This window comes from Silurus aristotelis, assembly GCF_946808225.1.
Source record: "Silurus aristotelis genome assembly, chromosome: 12".
Taxonomy (NCBI): domain Eukaryota; kingdom Metazoa; phylum Chordata; class Actinopteri; order Siluriformes; family Siluridae; genus Silurus; species Silurus aristotelis.
The window spans coordinates 24,092,667-24,108,892 of NC_139585.1; the positions used below are offsets into that span (position 1 = coordinate 24,092,667).

The 16,226-nt window shown below is 37.8% G+C and overlaps 1 protein-coding gene across 1 annotated transcript; it reads right to left on the reverse strand.

Annotated features, from left to right (window-relative positions):
• Positions 1–319: 319 nt before the first annotated feature.
• On the reverse strand, positions 320–15,772 carry gsg1l2b (gsg1-like 2b). The gene is made up of 5 exons (XM_083557008.1): positions 15,149–15,772; positions 12,756–12,803; positions 11,505–11,657; positions 1,777–1,888; positions 320–1,638 (listed from the first exon to the last, which is right to left on the reverse strand). Exons 1-5 carry the CDS (start codon positions 15,456–15,458, stop codon positions 1,359–1,361), a joined length of 903 nt encoding a protein of 300 aa, XP_083413134.1. The 5' UTR covers positions 15,459–15,772; the 3' UTR covers positions 320–1,358.
• Positions 15,773–16,226: the final 454 nt, after the last annotated feature.

Sequence of the window (16,226 nt, forward strand, 5' to 3'; positions counted from 1 at the left end):
CTGTCTTTCGTTAAAGCCTGTGTAAAGTTCATTAGTTTCAATGTAGACAGGCTTATAGACAGGTGCGGCTTATTTATGTTCAAAATAAAAATCTTTGTCCAATTCAGTGGGTGCGTCTTATATTTGGGTGCGCTTAATAGTCCGTAAATTATTACGATCTTAAATCTCATTCTAAATAAACAGATTGACTGATATGCCCTAAAAAAAAAATCTAATCAGTCGCTACCACCGTTATCAAGAGCCGCAGTTGAGGCTTTTTATCTCTTGAGAACTGTTCCAGAAAATATGTAGAATCAGAATCAAGTTTTCCGAGGCTTAACACGTTACTAAATCACTTTGACTTTATTTATTTCCTTGAATTTATCACTTATCGGTATACAACATCGATACATAAATATATAAAAATTAATAACCACGATACAACACTGGACATAAAAACCATTTATACAGTCATTGATGAAACTCTGTAGCATAGCCAGATAAAAGTCCATTCCTGGCTCGAAGACCTCACTGTAATCTGAGGCTAGATTTAGTCCATTAAGGGCACGTGGCAGTGCCAAGCAGCAGCAGGTAATACAATACACCAGGGGAGGTTTGCTTTTGAAAACTCAAGGCCTGCCCCGGAGCCTCATTTATAATCAGCACTAGCGTACTAAATCACCAGAAGGCAAAAGATTCCTTAGCTGGAGGAGATGCTTTATATATTACTGAGGAGTGTTTGTGACTCTTGGCCTCGATTATGATTTGTACTGGAGAAAATGAAAGCTAAGAAATGGTGACACTGGCGAATAAGCTTTCTGTGCCCTACGTTAGGGCATTAAACCTTGCATGGAAGCTGCAGACAGATTGTATTGTATCATCCTCCTGTCAGTGAGATTCACTGTGACGTACCGAGAGTCACGCTACTTAATGAGATGCTAAGAAAAAAAAAGATCTATTTACAGTGTGGTCGACTATCAGATTTTGTAGCAGCTCGATAAAAAGAAAAATACCTACAAATACCTCACAATATATCACAAGTTACGAGGAAACGAACCGAAAGATTTTTCAAAGCAGTACCGCTCTAAAGAGGGAAGTGGTAGCTCAGTGGATACGACTTTAGATCAGTAGGTCATGGGTTCAAGCTTGAATCTTAATTGCTCAGCTGTATAACCGAGATAACTGTACGTCGCTCTGGATAAGGGCGTCTGCCATAGATGTAAATGTAAAAATGATATGAATGTTGTCCCGCCAGCAGGACAGCAAACCAATACTGTGATCCTCAGTGCCATTTGCAAATGTATTGCCAACCAACATGACACATTTGCAAGAGCACTTAGCATTCAGCACAGTTTAGAAGACGAGGCCCCAGGCTAGCCTCAGCAGTACTCCTCTCCCTGCTGATCGCTCATGTCATGGTTGGAAATCTTACGGCTCGGACTGGACAGCTCCAACAGCTCCTCAGCTGTGCTGGGCACTGAGCTGATATACATGTCCCACATCTGCTCAGGGCAATCCAGCTCGAGGAGCTGCTGCTTGATCTTCAGGTTCTTCTCCATATTTCTCCGCTTGTGCTTGAACTCCAGGATGGTCTTTGTGTATTGGTTGATGGTGGTCACCGAGGACGCCATGCATGCTGTGAAAGATCCCCAGGCCAACCTGCAGAAAGGAACACACACACACACACACACACACACACACACACACACACACACACACACACACACACACTTTTGTGCAGCCGGGAAGCAAACAAGAGAGAAATCAGTGCAGATAAAAAACACTAAAGATGCTTACATGTAAGACCAGCTGTAATCCCAGCTTTGGGGTTTCCAGTCTTCAGGGCCCAGACTTACAGTGAGCTGAAAGGCTGTTGTGTACATCATGTGCGCTACCATGCCAAGAAGACCTGCAGGTACAACATCCAAAACACATTTTTCAGGGCACGAAAAAATAAATAAAAGCAGGTTATAGTTCTATATAGCGCTAGAGTTAGCGCAGTGTCAGTGTGGCCACTCACTCCGTACTGGAAATAAGATTTGTTTTGCACATTCGTGAAGGCACTAAAAGATACATAGCACTAGCTTTAGCCGCTAACCAGGAAGTGGCTAGTGGCGTAGATGCTATGGATATCCAGTTTCAAGTTTTTTTCTTGGAAATAAATAAATCTGGGGTACATGTTCTTGCAATGTATACAGTATGTGTTCATTATTTGAATCTGTCATCACAAAATGGACAAAACCACATTGTACAGTTTGTACAATATCTATGCCATGTTACAATTACTGGAATTTGTCATAACATAATGCCATGAAATGCGATCTGATGATTGCTTATGCCACATACTGATTTTTGCTAAGTGTATTCTATCATGTTTTTTGACAAATCATAGGACGTGCGCCATGTTGCATGATGCTTTTATATCACAGTCAAAGTCTTGTTGTGACAAAACATACAGCCTTTAAGGGTTCTAGCTGGCTGAACGTCTTCTACCTCTACCATCATTCGTTCTATCTTTCTGATAGAACCTTCTCTTTTATGGTTTTGATAAAACCTCAGAGGTTCACCCAGAAGAAGATCCAATCAACCTTTAGCTATTCATGATATGTACACCATAAAGCATTAAATATTATTAATGTAAAATAAAGGCAATTTAAATTGAGTGTTTAGTCTAAGATGTAGATTTTATGAAGTACATATTGAATATATATTATTATTGCTGTCATAAACTTATGCTAACTATAGTAATGTAGCAAATAATGTTGAAGTTTTTGTTGGGACATGTAGGACATTTTGGAGACAAGATGAAGGAGGTAAGATTGAGATGGTTTGGACATGTGCAGAGGAGGAATATGTGGTATATTTGTAGGAGAATGCTGAGGATGGAGACACCAGGAAGGAGGAAAAGAGGAAGGCCAAGGAGGAGGTTTATGGATATGGTGAGTGAAGACATGCAGGTAGTTGGTTTGAAAGAGGCAGATGTTAAGGGCAGGGGGTATGGAGACGGATGATCTGCTGTGGCGCCCCCTAATGGGAGAAGCTAAAAGAAGAAGCAGAAGTATTGTAGTAAATACTAGTAACCACAAACATTTATAAAAGCCTATGAATTTTCCTGTGACACATTTATGACCTGTTTGTTTTTCATTAGTAAACAATTCTTCATGCTGTAGAAATTACACATTACACTTACACATAAAGACACATCAATACAGAAACACATGTTTGGAGATGGCCGTATAACCCTTTGTAGCTTAATGAGCAGCAACAGCTGCTGAACTGAGTCCAGGGCTTGGCATGATATAGCTTCCGCTTGGCATAATATAAACTCACACCTGAATGCTCTAAAACAAACTGCCAAAGGTTCTGCTTTTCTAGATGTAGTGAGATTTAATTTATGTTTAATGAATCATTTTCATTTCTTTAGTTACTACTAATTACACTTTTAATGATTGTGGAAGTCAAAAAAAGGTGTACTTGTTTTTTCCCACCTGATTGTTGGTTTATTTTTTTGGGAAAAAAAACCCATAATTTTTTCATGAACCATAACCTAATGGCAAGATGCAGTTATGTCAACATGGAAGAGCCTAGTCCGAAAAAAAAATAAAAATAATAATAATAATAATTATATATATATATATATATATATATATATATATATATATATATATATATATATATATATATATATATATATATATATATATATATACAGTACAGACCAAAAGTTTGGACACACCTTCTCATTCAAAGAGTTTTCTTTATTTTCATGACTATGAAAATTGTAGATTCACACTGAAGGCATCAAAACTATAAATTAACACATGTGGAATTATATATGGAATTATATACATAACAAAAAAGTGTGAAACAACTGAAAAATCTCATATTCTAGGTTCTTCAAAGTAGCCCCCTTTTGCCTTGATTACTGCTTTGCACACTCTTGGCATTCTCTTGATGAGCTTCAAGAGGTAGTCACCTGAAATGGTCTTCCAACAGTCTTGAAGGAGTTCCCCGAGAGATGCTTGGCACTTGTTGGCCCTTTTGCCTTCACTCTGCGGTCCAGCTCACCCCTAAACCATCTCGATTGGGTTCAGGTCCGGTGACTGTGGAGGCCAGGTCATCTGGCGCAGCACCCCATCACTCTCCTTCTTGGTCAAATAGCCCTTGATGCCTTCAGTGTGACTCTACAATTTTCATAGTCATGAAAATAAAGAAAACTCTTTGAATGAGAAGGTGTGTCCAAACTTTTGGTCTGTACTGTATATATATAAATTTCAGACTAGGCTCTTCCATGTTGACATAACTGCATCTTGCCATTAGGGGGCAGTGTTACACCACAAAAAGACAAACCCTATTTGAGGATACATTGATGTCATGGTTCTTCCAGAGTCCCCTGTCAATGAGACAGCTCTTCTCCTTTCCTTTAACTACATATTTAAACAATGTAGATGTCCACATAACTAAAAGTGCTCTAATGTTTATACCTGAACTTGAAGTGATTATTAAAAGCTCTTTCACTTAAAGGGCACGAGGGGACTATAAAGGTATAAAATTGTTTGCATGAAGAGAATTGTTTATTTCAGATGTCATTTGTGATAATACTAATATAGTATTTGTGATAGTACTGATGAGTATATCTAATAGTGATTTTGCTAACACTTATTATAAGGTCCACTATGTGGCCACGTGTTTCCAGCTAACTGATAATCACACCCATATGTGAGCTGCATATAGACATAGTTATCTCCTGCACAGAGTCCTGACTTCAACCGCCTCAATTTTTGAAAGGAGCTGGAACACTGACTGAACCCCAGGCTTCTTCACCCTTCATCAAGTGCACTAAATCTATTGTGTATGAATCAGCAAAAACCTAGTGAAATATCTCCTCAGGAGGTTGTTATAACAGCCCTAATTTATATACATATATATATATTAGGGCTGTCAATCGATAAAAATATTTAAGCATGGTTAATTAACTTAATCTCACATTTTTATCTGTTCTAAATGTACCTAAAATTAATACTTTTGCAGGTTTTTAATACACTAATTGTTACAGATGTTACAAATATATACATTTGACTCAAAATCTCTCCCTTTGTTAATAATTATTAATTATTATTAATTTATTGATTGGTTTTGAGATGTCATGTTCTATAACTATATAATTCATTCATTTTTTTTATTCTTTTTTTTCTTAAGAATAATTTCCCAGCTCTGGTTGCTTTCCCTCAGTAAAGAGAGGACATCATGAATTAACCCGTGTTGCGTTGAAGGTTTCAGAGTCTCCTCTATTTAAATTGATTTATAAATATTTTTTATAAAAAAATTGAAAAAGCTAGCAGTAGTAATCAGACGTTAAATAAATGAATGCCGTTTAAATGAATTTGCATTCATTTTGACAGCCCTAATATATTTAGACACTAGACCGTAAAATTTCTATGTTTTATAAACATCCCTTTTTACATTTAGTCCCTTTTTAAATCTTTCATAGCTTATGCAGCCACAAAGTTGTTCGTAAAGTCAAAGTGAGATGAGGAGGTCTGGAGTGCAGTCACTGTTCACATTTATTCCCAAGGCATTCAATCAGGGTTGAGGTCAGAGCTCTATAGCAGGCCACTCAAGATCTTCCATTCTAACCCATGTAAAGCATCTATTCATAGAGATGGCTTTGCGCACAGGGCATTGTCATGCTGGAACAGGTTTGGGTCTCCTAGTTCAAGTGAAGTCCTATACAATTGTGTGCCTCCAGCTTTTTTGCTAACAGATTGTGGAAGAACCACATATGGCTGAAAAAGTCAGGTGTCTCAATAATTTTTGTCCAGAAAGAGTATATTGTTTTATCTCTTTCATGTATATAGCTGTTATAACATAAGTGATAACAGGAACTACGTTCTTTTGCAGATATTCCATAATCAACAAGATATCAACAAGATGCTTGGAAAGAACAGCAACATTTGGAAAAAGGTAGATCCACTCAAGCACACAGTAAGAACTGTGGCTGATAATATTTGATAATTATAATAATATTTAAGACTTTCCACTCCGTTGCTTTTTTTTTGCTGCTGTGTGCTAGCTGGTGAAGATCAAGTGCAGCATTTCAGGCGGAATAAAATCAGATTCTGATACCTAGTAATACACATTGCAAAGAAAACTCTAATCTCAAAAGCTCTTCCTGCAATATTTTCATCCATATGTATGAACCTTACTGTCTACTGTCCTCCTTTCAAGCTCTTTTATTTGCTTTTTCTTTCAGCCCAGAGTGTCTTATTGATTGATGTATAAATCTGTCCTTCTCACATGGGTGTAAAATCTCGGCGGCGTGCATTTCATCACACCGGACCAATAAATAAAAAATGGATTTGACCGCCCGCTTAATTCATATAAGGGAAGTCAGCGAAACAGACCACATGCATCTGAACAAAACATAATTGAACCTATTTGAACAGAAATGCAGTAACTGATACTGCGGTCATCACAAACAAATCGAAAAGCAATACTATTTTCATAGATCTACTGTAGCTGAACCAGCAATCCTGAATATAATATTGATTTTTATTGAATCATATTGATTCATTTTGAGCATGAAAAAAACGTTTTCAGATTCAACAAAGGAAATTCATCTCTGTAAGTTATGCGTAATTGTCTGATGTCAGGATGCCAATAGTTTTGGAACAGATTGTATATCATATAATATATTTCATAATAATGAACAACATTCAAGATATGGTTACTGTCAATATGTAAGGAGTAAAACATTACAGGGTGTGCTGTTAAAAGGAAAAATAATTCATGAAAGCCTGGTGAGATGTTTGAGGGTTTTTTGGGGACGTGGCGTATTTTTCAAATCTAAGCTTTTACTGTACCTTAAACAGACTCAATTCAATTACATTTTATTTGTATAGCACTTTGAACAATGGACATTCTCCCAAAGCAGCTTTATAGAGATATGTAGGTTATAAAATCAAAATGTATATTTTAGTGCCTCTACTGTACGTTTCTCCCTACTGGGCAAGAAAAAACTCCCTGAGATGGTCTGAGGTATAGACATTGAGAGGAACCAGAGTCAAAAGAGAACTTATCCTCATTTGTGTAACACAGAATGTCCATTTATTACAGTTTATCATTGTTTTTATGTATCACAATTGTATCTTTAAACTAGTAGCTTTTATTCGAAAACATTTGGGCGGTTTGGGAATTTGGAAGTGTTTTGCCTCTGTCATAAAGCTGCTTCATTGGCGAGCAATAATTAATCTGGAATACTGTTAAGAGTGTTAAATAAATATATATACAGTGGAACCCAGTTATGTCGACGGCGTAGGGGGTTGCCAAAAAGCGCCGAGATAACCGATGATCGAGATAAACGAAAACCAAAATGGCGGCAATATATTAACGTGCTTGAAATTTCTTTATGTACATGATGTGCGTTATTAAATGAGAATGTGCATGCACGTGTTTTTTTCGAAGGTTTTTTACACAACAGCGTTGCCGCGATTTGTTTGATGAAGGCATGCTATAAAAATGTACATACATGTTTGTTAACACCAAAAGGCATATGCGCACCAACTAACAGCAGAGATTTACCAGTATACAATACAAACCACTGTCGATTCTCAAAACAAACCTTTATTATATTCTCCAACATTGCAAACACAAAGATCGCTCACAAAATCACAATAAACGCGCGGGGTGTAGTTCGTTTTTACAAAAAGCTAACCAGTGTCAACATTAAATTCTCGAGTCATTTCACTCTGACACACAGCTCTGAAAAGTATCCTACACTTCCAACATAGCATCTGTAAGGCTTGATTTTTCCGCCACTTCCACGAGTTCTTCTGCGGCTGCACAGTGCCGTCTCACTACCGTATTTTTGCGTGTATAAGACGCACCCTGGGTGAGGGGTATGTAAAACTTTCTATAAGACGCGTCTTATATACGCGAAAATACGGTAGTGAGATGGTGACGTGGCAAAAGCCGGCGATTGGTCATGGGGATTGAGATAACCGACGTTAAGTGGCAAATTTGCCCCCCCTCGTGCTCGAGATATTAGGGTTCGTCGACATAAAAGAATCGACATAACCGATAAAAAATGCTAAGACAAAGCGAGAATTTGGCGGTTCCACTTTAAAAACGTCGACTTAATACGGTTGGCGAGTTAACCGAGGTCGAGATAAGTGGGTTCCACTGTATATATATATATATATATATATATATATATATATATATATATATATATATATATATATATATATATATATATATATACACACACACTATATGGACATTTATTTGTGGACACTTATCTTTTTCAAACATTCCATTCCACATTTAGTCCTTATTTGCTGTTATAATAATTTCCACTCTTGTGTTCCACTAGATTTTGGACTGTGCCTTTCGAGATTTGTGCTCATTCAGAAGTCTAAATTCCACGAGGTCTTTAGTAAAGCCAGGTACTTATGTAGGTGAGGTGAGGAGTCCTGTGATGCAGTCAGCATTCCAATTAATCCCAAAGGTGTTCAATAAGGCAGTGGCGGTTGTGCATTTGGTACCTGGGCCTTCAGTGGGGACGTACCCGACTTAATCCACCTCTTAATACCACCACTATCACGTCACAATTACAGAAACCATCAATTCAATACAAACGCAATATAACAACACGTGGCATTACAGAGAGAGAGGCGTTTCACATATTGAGGGTGAATACAATTTTACTAAAGCAAGAAACCCAGCTAAGACTCCAAAACTCTACACTACAACCGCAACTGTGCACCTACATCATCTGGAGCAGTTCAGAAACAATATTTGTCTAATAACATGAAAAAAACAAACATTTAAATAAAATACAACCTACTCACCAGAGATGCCGACTCATAATTTGCACCGCTCCTCAGAGGCTGTAAGCCAGTGGTACCGCTTGTATTCACTGGTCTGGAAGTGGTGAACAAACCCTTTACCAGGCTGAGACAAGCTAGCTAGCTTCGGGGTTGGCTGACCTCCTCACGATGTCTAGCTTTTCCTCAAACTGTTTTTTTAAATATGTCCGAGACCAAATCAGTCTAACTTAGATGTATTTATGTGTGCAGAGCGCTACACACGTGTTTTGCCAGTAACAGTAACAGTTTCCCTCTGACCAACCAATCAGAGGGCTAGCTAGCTAATATGAAATCTGATTGGTTAAACAAACAGAGCAATTTATTAAGGAGACTATGGTTAAAAAAGGCCAGCAGGACAGACTTTGAAGGTTTTGGGCAGATTAGATTGACATGGCAGCACATAAAGGCTGAAATCTGATTGGACAAAAAATCTAACATCCACATACACGTACTGGAAGCAGTGCAGCCGAGAGAAACTACAAAATGAAGAGAATAAACCGTTCGCAATAAATAAATACAATTTCATTGAACAAATATTAGAATTTAGGTTGTAAATGTAGGTTAGATACAAGATGCTTCTGATAGTGTTTAGACCAGCAGAGAAGGCTTTGCTGGCCTTGACCGCCCGCCACTGCAATAAGGTTAAGCTTTGTGCTCGGGGGCATAGTCATGCTGGAACAGAAAAAGTTCTCCAATAAAAATGTCATATGGTTGTGATCCTCCAAACGTTTTGTCAAATCTATCTGAAAGCATTTCAAACCAAAAAGAGAAGATGTGGACTTAGTATTAAGAAAATGTTCCCCCGCAAAACTTTCCATTAAAAGGGACTGACTGCTGCACCAGTTATTATTCTTGTATATATATTTTATACTATAAAAATATATATAGAGGAATAAAACAGAAAGGAATGGATATTGATATGGCATATATATTAATAGTAGTCCAGATTTAAAGTGTCCCACTGTGATTGCCACTAAATTGTTAAAGTAGTATATTTAATAATAGAACTTACAGTTGACCTTATATTCACTATAAGGTCAACTATACGGCTAAATGTTTGGAAAGTTTGGAGCATTACATCCATATGTAGGCCTTAAATCGTTGTATGCTATATCAATACAATATCCCCTTCACTGCAACTAAGATGCGAGCATGAAAGTGCTCTGAGCTCTGTGAAGACATAGTTCACTCCTGCACAGAGCTCTGACCTCAACCCCACTGAACACCTATGGAATGAATTGGAACACTGACTAAACCCCAGGACTCTTCACCTTGCGTCAGTACCTGACCTTTTGAAATATGTTATGTCTGAATCAGCACAAATATGTTGGAAAGCCTTCCAAAAAGTGTGGAGGTTATCTTAACAGCACACTAGGACTTATTTTTGTTTCAGAATGGTTCAAAAACACATTAATACCAAACTTCTGTTTTTATAATGTATATATAATAAGATACTTTTCATAAGAAGAACCTCATACTAATATGCTAGTCATACTAGTATACTGTATGTACATATACACACTTGTAGATAATTATAACTTTCTTGTGCCTCATTATTACTTTTTTCATCTTCTTTTTACTGTTAAATATCATTACTTGTTTGATATTTGCTGTAGTTTGCCTGTAGCCTCACTTAAGCATTTAATTGTACAAACTGTCACAGACATTACAAATAAAACTTGAAACTTAATGTTGATTAAATATGTAAATACAATCAATAAAAATGCTATATACTGTAAAAAAAAAAAATAACAATAACCAATCACCAAGGGTGTAACACACGCTTTCTTGTTGGTTGCCAGTTCCATATGTATTAAATCCAAAAAATATATAAAAATTAAATAAACATCCTCTATAATCAGGTGCATCCAGATTTGGACTGATAATGTATATATTTGAGGTAAAATATTTAATTTCTGAAGATTAACTAAGTATTTTTCCAAGCCGAATAGTACATTAGTACTAAAGAATAATATTAATTACATTAGTTTCATTTAATAATCTTTCATGTTCTTTTTTATCTTTTTCTTTTCCATGTTTAACACGCCACTGTGACACAGCACTGTTCTAATCTGTGTTCCGTATTTCAGTTCTGTCACTTCTTCGCATGATCTTCTGCTTATATCAATGAGGAATCTGATTACGACTTGTAATTTGTGTACATGGAAAGTTTTCCTATCGAGCATTCATTCTGTTCAATAAAGCTTTAAATTGGCACGTTTCAAAAGCATTGAGATTGGCAAAGGATTGTATAATGTGAGTCTCACTGAGATTCTTGACTCTGGTCATTGATATTCTCTGTGAATGCAGGATCACGAGTCAGATGACTGGTCTACAGGAAAAGCAAAGGCCAGCCTGCTGCGGCACGAACAGCTGAAACTGTCACTCTCATCACACCATAACCAACACCATCCTCTGAGAGAAGTGCCAGTGACGTGGCCGAAGTTCCGTCATGACATCCGAACAGCCTTGCTGCTCCCACTCATGCGTGTCTATACACCCAACCACACCCATAGACGTCCGTGCGATCACAGAGATATGCAAAATGTGACATTGCGTTTAAATGGTGATGAGCAAAGTTCTGACACGTGATACGTGAGTGAAAAAGTGTTCTTGTGATCGCACCGATAAATCAACCAAATCAAAGCGGTGTACCTGACAAGACGGTGAATATGGCAGCGAAGGCATTGAGTTTCAGTCCGTCGATGACGTTTCCTAACTGGCAGACCTCGATCGACATGAGGATTCCACCGGTGGACAGGAGGAGGATGTACAGACATTCTGCAACAATGCACAGCCACAAGACTCCTGGAGGAGAAAGGGTGATAAAACATAATTTTGACAAAACTAATTTTATAATGCAAGTGGTCCAACATTTTGTCAGTTCCCCCAAACACAAGTTTACTTCTTACCAGACATCATATCCCATCCTGTCATACACGACCTTTTAAACCTAAGACAAAACGGTTTAGAGACCAATCGGTTTGTTTGAAAGGAAGTAGGAGTGCCTCTATTGAACATGCATAGCTAATGTTTGCTTGCTTTGCTGTTCTGACAAAGATGCTACTACAAATCCTAACGTCAATAAAACAACTCATTCTTAAACCGATAAGAGCCGATTACAGTATGTTTGTGTTGAAATATTTACCCTTGGAAGCAATTACATTTTGGCTACTATTGTTTCCGTCCTGAATTAAATCAAATGCTTGTAAATGCCGGTCACTAAACATCCACAACAGACAGGGACGCAAGCTGCTTGCAAATGGGAAGTATGTGCGTCTGCATAATTTTGTACTTCCCTAGAGGACTTATCAATTTTTCCTTTAAACAAATGCTGAAAAAGATAAACGGAATGTTTTTCCAAGTCAAAGCAGTACATTAGTAAGAGTTTTATGTAAAAATATTTCTTCTTGCTCATTTTTCTTCTTTTTATTTTACTATTCCGAGTTTAACATGCCACCGAGTTTGACAACAGCACTGTTTTAATCTCGGTTGCGTTTTTCAGTTTTGTCACTTTGAATATTGTTCTGCTTGTAGGAATGAAGTACAGATTCTGTACTAAATAATCAAATGAACCAAGAGGAATGTGAGCTTGGTATATGTTTTCTGAAAGCCATGCCACACAATACTTCATGTCATCAAGTCTAGTGTAACCAAATGCATTTCAAAATGCTAAAAAGGCTTGTACTACACACACCCAAAGGTCAAATCAAGGACAACCGATGCGATCTTATTCTGAATAATCAATTCGCATGGAGTGTTGAATGAATTCTCTTAAACGTCATTTCAAAGGTGAGATCAAATAAATTAAATGGACTTAAAGTAAAAGCAATGATTACAGTCATAGACTAAAAAAATGGTTGTTGAATCACAAAGAGCTATAGAAAGTAAACATTCAGGACTCACCTCTCTCATTTGGAGGAGGAATATTTATGAAGCTTCTGCAGTTTTCACCTGTTAACAGAGACAGCATAGATTTAAGAGACAGTAATTATAAAATCATTAGTGCAGACATTTCACTACATTGGAGACTGCATGTGTTAACTTTGAATAATAGAGGAACATCAATGATATTCAATTAGTAAAGAACACCCACCCACCCAGAGATACAGCCCAAATCATTTTAGTATTGTGATTGATATTTGCACAGTGGCTTAATCAGTAATATGGAACTGCTAATGGTACTGAAACACCAAATTTATGTAAACTCTATTTTCTTGAGCCTACTGTTCACAACAACCAATCACTGATTGCCATTGTTCCTACTAACCAATCACTAATCACTAATGTTCCCAGCAACCAGTCACTAATCTTCATTTTACCTAACAAATATTCCCTGACCTACATTGTCCCAACAAGCAAAACTAATCTCCATTGTTCCTACCAACCAATAAATGATCGCCATTGTTCAAAACAACAAATCACTTATCTTTACTGTTCCTAAAAACCAATCACTTATCTTCACTGCTTTTAACAACCAATCATTTATCTTTACTGCTCCCAACAACCAATCACTGACATTTAGTACTCCCAACAACAAATCACTTATCTTTACTGCTCAAAACAACCAATCACTGACATTTAGTGCTCCCAACAACCAATCACTAATCTTTATTGCTCCTAAGAACCAGTTATTGATCTTTATTGCTCCCAATAGTCAATCACTGATTTGTATTGCTCTAAACAATTAATCACTGATTTGTATTGCCCCAACAAACAATCACTGATTTGTATTTTTCAAAACAGCCAATCACTGATTTGAATTGCTCCTCAAAGCAATTACTGATATCCTTAATTGCAAACAACCAATCCCTAATATACAAATACACTTATATATTGTCTCCATTGATTTTTATTGTTCCCAACAACCAGTCACTGATCTCCATTGTTTTAATGAACCAATCACTAATATCCATTGTTTCTAACAACCATTTCTGGAACTCTACTGTTCAAAACAAACTACTCATCTTTACTATTCACAACAACCAATAACTGTTTGTAATTGTTCCCAACAATCAATAACGTCTATTGTTTCCAACAAGCATTCATCTATCACTGTCGTTTTCTAAACACCAAAGATTTTTTTTCCATTTTTCACATTAATCATTGCTGTCTATTGTTCCCAAACAACCAATCACTGAACTTTATTGTCCCAAACATCAATCACTGTTCTCCATTGTCCTCAACAACCAATCACTGACCTTCATTGTCCTCAGAACTAATAACTAATTTCTATTGTTCCTAAAAACAAATCACTGATCTCTATTGCTCCTAACACCCAATAACTGATTACAATTTTTCCTAACAACCAATCACTAATCACTGCAGTTTATTTCATCCACAAACTTCTCCTTAAAATGTTCTACTTGTTCTACATGTTTTTTCATGGCTATAACTGCAATTAATAGAAGCACATTATCCCATCCAAAACCTTTCATAGTTCCAAGCCTAGTTCTCGACAACCACTGTTTAATTTTTTTTCTAACTTGTAGCTAAATAATCTGCCCCTATTTCCACTTGTGGTTTAATGACTATACAGTTGCTTTAATAAAAGCTTAATTTATCAATAGTAATTTAAAAAAATATCACAATGTGCAATGTTCATGGACAGTTTAAATGCAATACTACAAATAGCATTCCATTGTTGATCTTCTAGCTGCAGGGTTACATCTAATACTGTCCTCTGTGGAAAGGCTGTTCTATAAACCCCAGGGTTAATTAACTTGTCCATAAATGGTGTAGAAAAAAAAAGGGCGAAAAATATAAATAAATAAATAAATAAATAAATAAATAAATAAATAAATAAATAAATAAATAAATAAATAAATAAATGTGGTGTAATATCTGTCTGAGTGAAGTTGAGTCATTCACCAGAGGTGCTTCCAATGTCAGATTTTTTTAAAAGGGTACTCAATGGTACCAGTCCTTGTCATTGGGGTGAACCTTTCTGTATCTTTTTATGGTACCTTTCTGGATCTTTCAAATCTGTATCTTGTGAATTTGGATTCTATTGTACCATTAGAAATTAATTAAAGTAGACTTGGGCAAAGGAAATCCTACTCATGCTATAAAAAAAATCTGAGGGCACCTGATCGGAGACAAGGTACTAATACGATACCCTGTAGCCTAGAAATCAACAAGCATGCATGCAAACAAACAACCAAATAAACAAATAAACAAAATGAGCTAAAAGAAGAAGTCAGAAGTGCAAAGATAAAAGTGTCTTGAATGCAATCAGAGATTGCTGGAAGGTTTGGATGTGGGACGCGGGACGAAGACAAGGACAAGCTCATTCTCACCGCTCAGGTCGATGTTCTGCTCGCAGGACAGCCAGATGCCGCTGTGGAACTTCCTGAGGACAAACTTGTCCTCTCCGGTCTCCCAGATGTACTGCACCTGGCGGCTGTGGTTGGCATTCGAGCCGTTGTAGCGGATGCAGTTCGTGTCGCGGTGCGCGAGCGGCGGTTTCGGCGGCGGGCCAGTGCAGAACGGCTTCAGCACTTTCCGGCTTCCGGCGCACCAGTGGCTGGTGCCAAGCGCGCACGCGGCCAGCAGTAGCGCCGCCAAGTTAAGCGCGAGCGCGAAGGACGCCCGACGCCGCCGCTCCATAACGCGCACGGGGTCCCGGGGTCGAAGCTGAACGTGGTGGCAAAAAAAAGGAGGAGGAAGAGGTGGGCTAATAATTTTTGCACGGTGGTACGAATATCAACCTGGATGGAGGGCAAAAAAATTAGACCTTTTCTCCTAAACCGTGTCCTAGAGGTTATTGTGTGAGACGCGTGACATCCTCCTGCTGTCCATGGTCCTGAAGTGAAGAAACGCTGTCAGGAGTGAGGGAGGGAGAAAAAAAGAGAACGAGAGAGAGAGAGAGAGAGAGAGAGAGAGAGAGAGAGAACGAGAACGAGAGCGAGAGAGAGGGAGAGAGAGAGAGATAGAGACAGCTTTATGCACTTTCGGCTCCCTCCCATTTCACTCCAATGGCTGCGTCCTAAACCGTGCACTACCTCCACAACACGCCCTTTTGACTTGTTCTTTCTGGTGCACTCATTTTACAAATGGTTTCACAAGGACACAACAGCACAAACAAACAAACAAACAAACAAACAAACAAACAAACAAACAGACAGACAGACAAATAATTCAACCCAGAAGTTTGCTTGATCTAAGCCAAATACCCAACTTGCGCTGGTGTCACTTTTTTGGCCACTAAAAAATGCTTGGAAAAAAAGGATGTTTGGGTAATAACAGATGGTGGAAAATGCACCAGGTGGCTCAGTGGTGTAGTCAGTCGTGCTGCTGCTTGAGGACTCCTGGGTCAGTCCTTAGCTGAGTTTTGTGCTAGTTTCTTTCCACCTGTCACAAACATGCAAGGAGGTG

Bases quoted from the DNA above. Each gene is read 5' to 3' on its own strand.
- gsg1l2b (XM_083557008.1), bottom strand. From the start codon at position 15,458: ATGGAGCGGCGGCGTCGGGCGTCCTTCGCGCTCGCGCTTAACTTGGCG. The intron at 1,889-11,504 runs GTACACCGCTTT...TTGTACCTGCAG, and splicing joins CATATTCACCGTCTTGTCAG to GTCTTCTTGGCATGGTAGCG. The intron at 1,639-1,776 runs GTAAGCATCTTT...TCCTTTCTGCAG, and splicing joins GATTACAGCTGGTCTTACAT to GTTGGCCTGGGGATCTTTCA.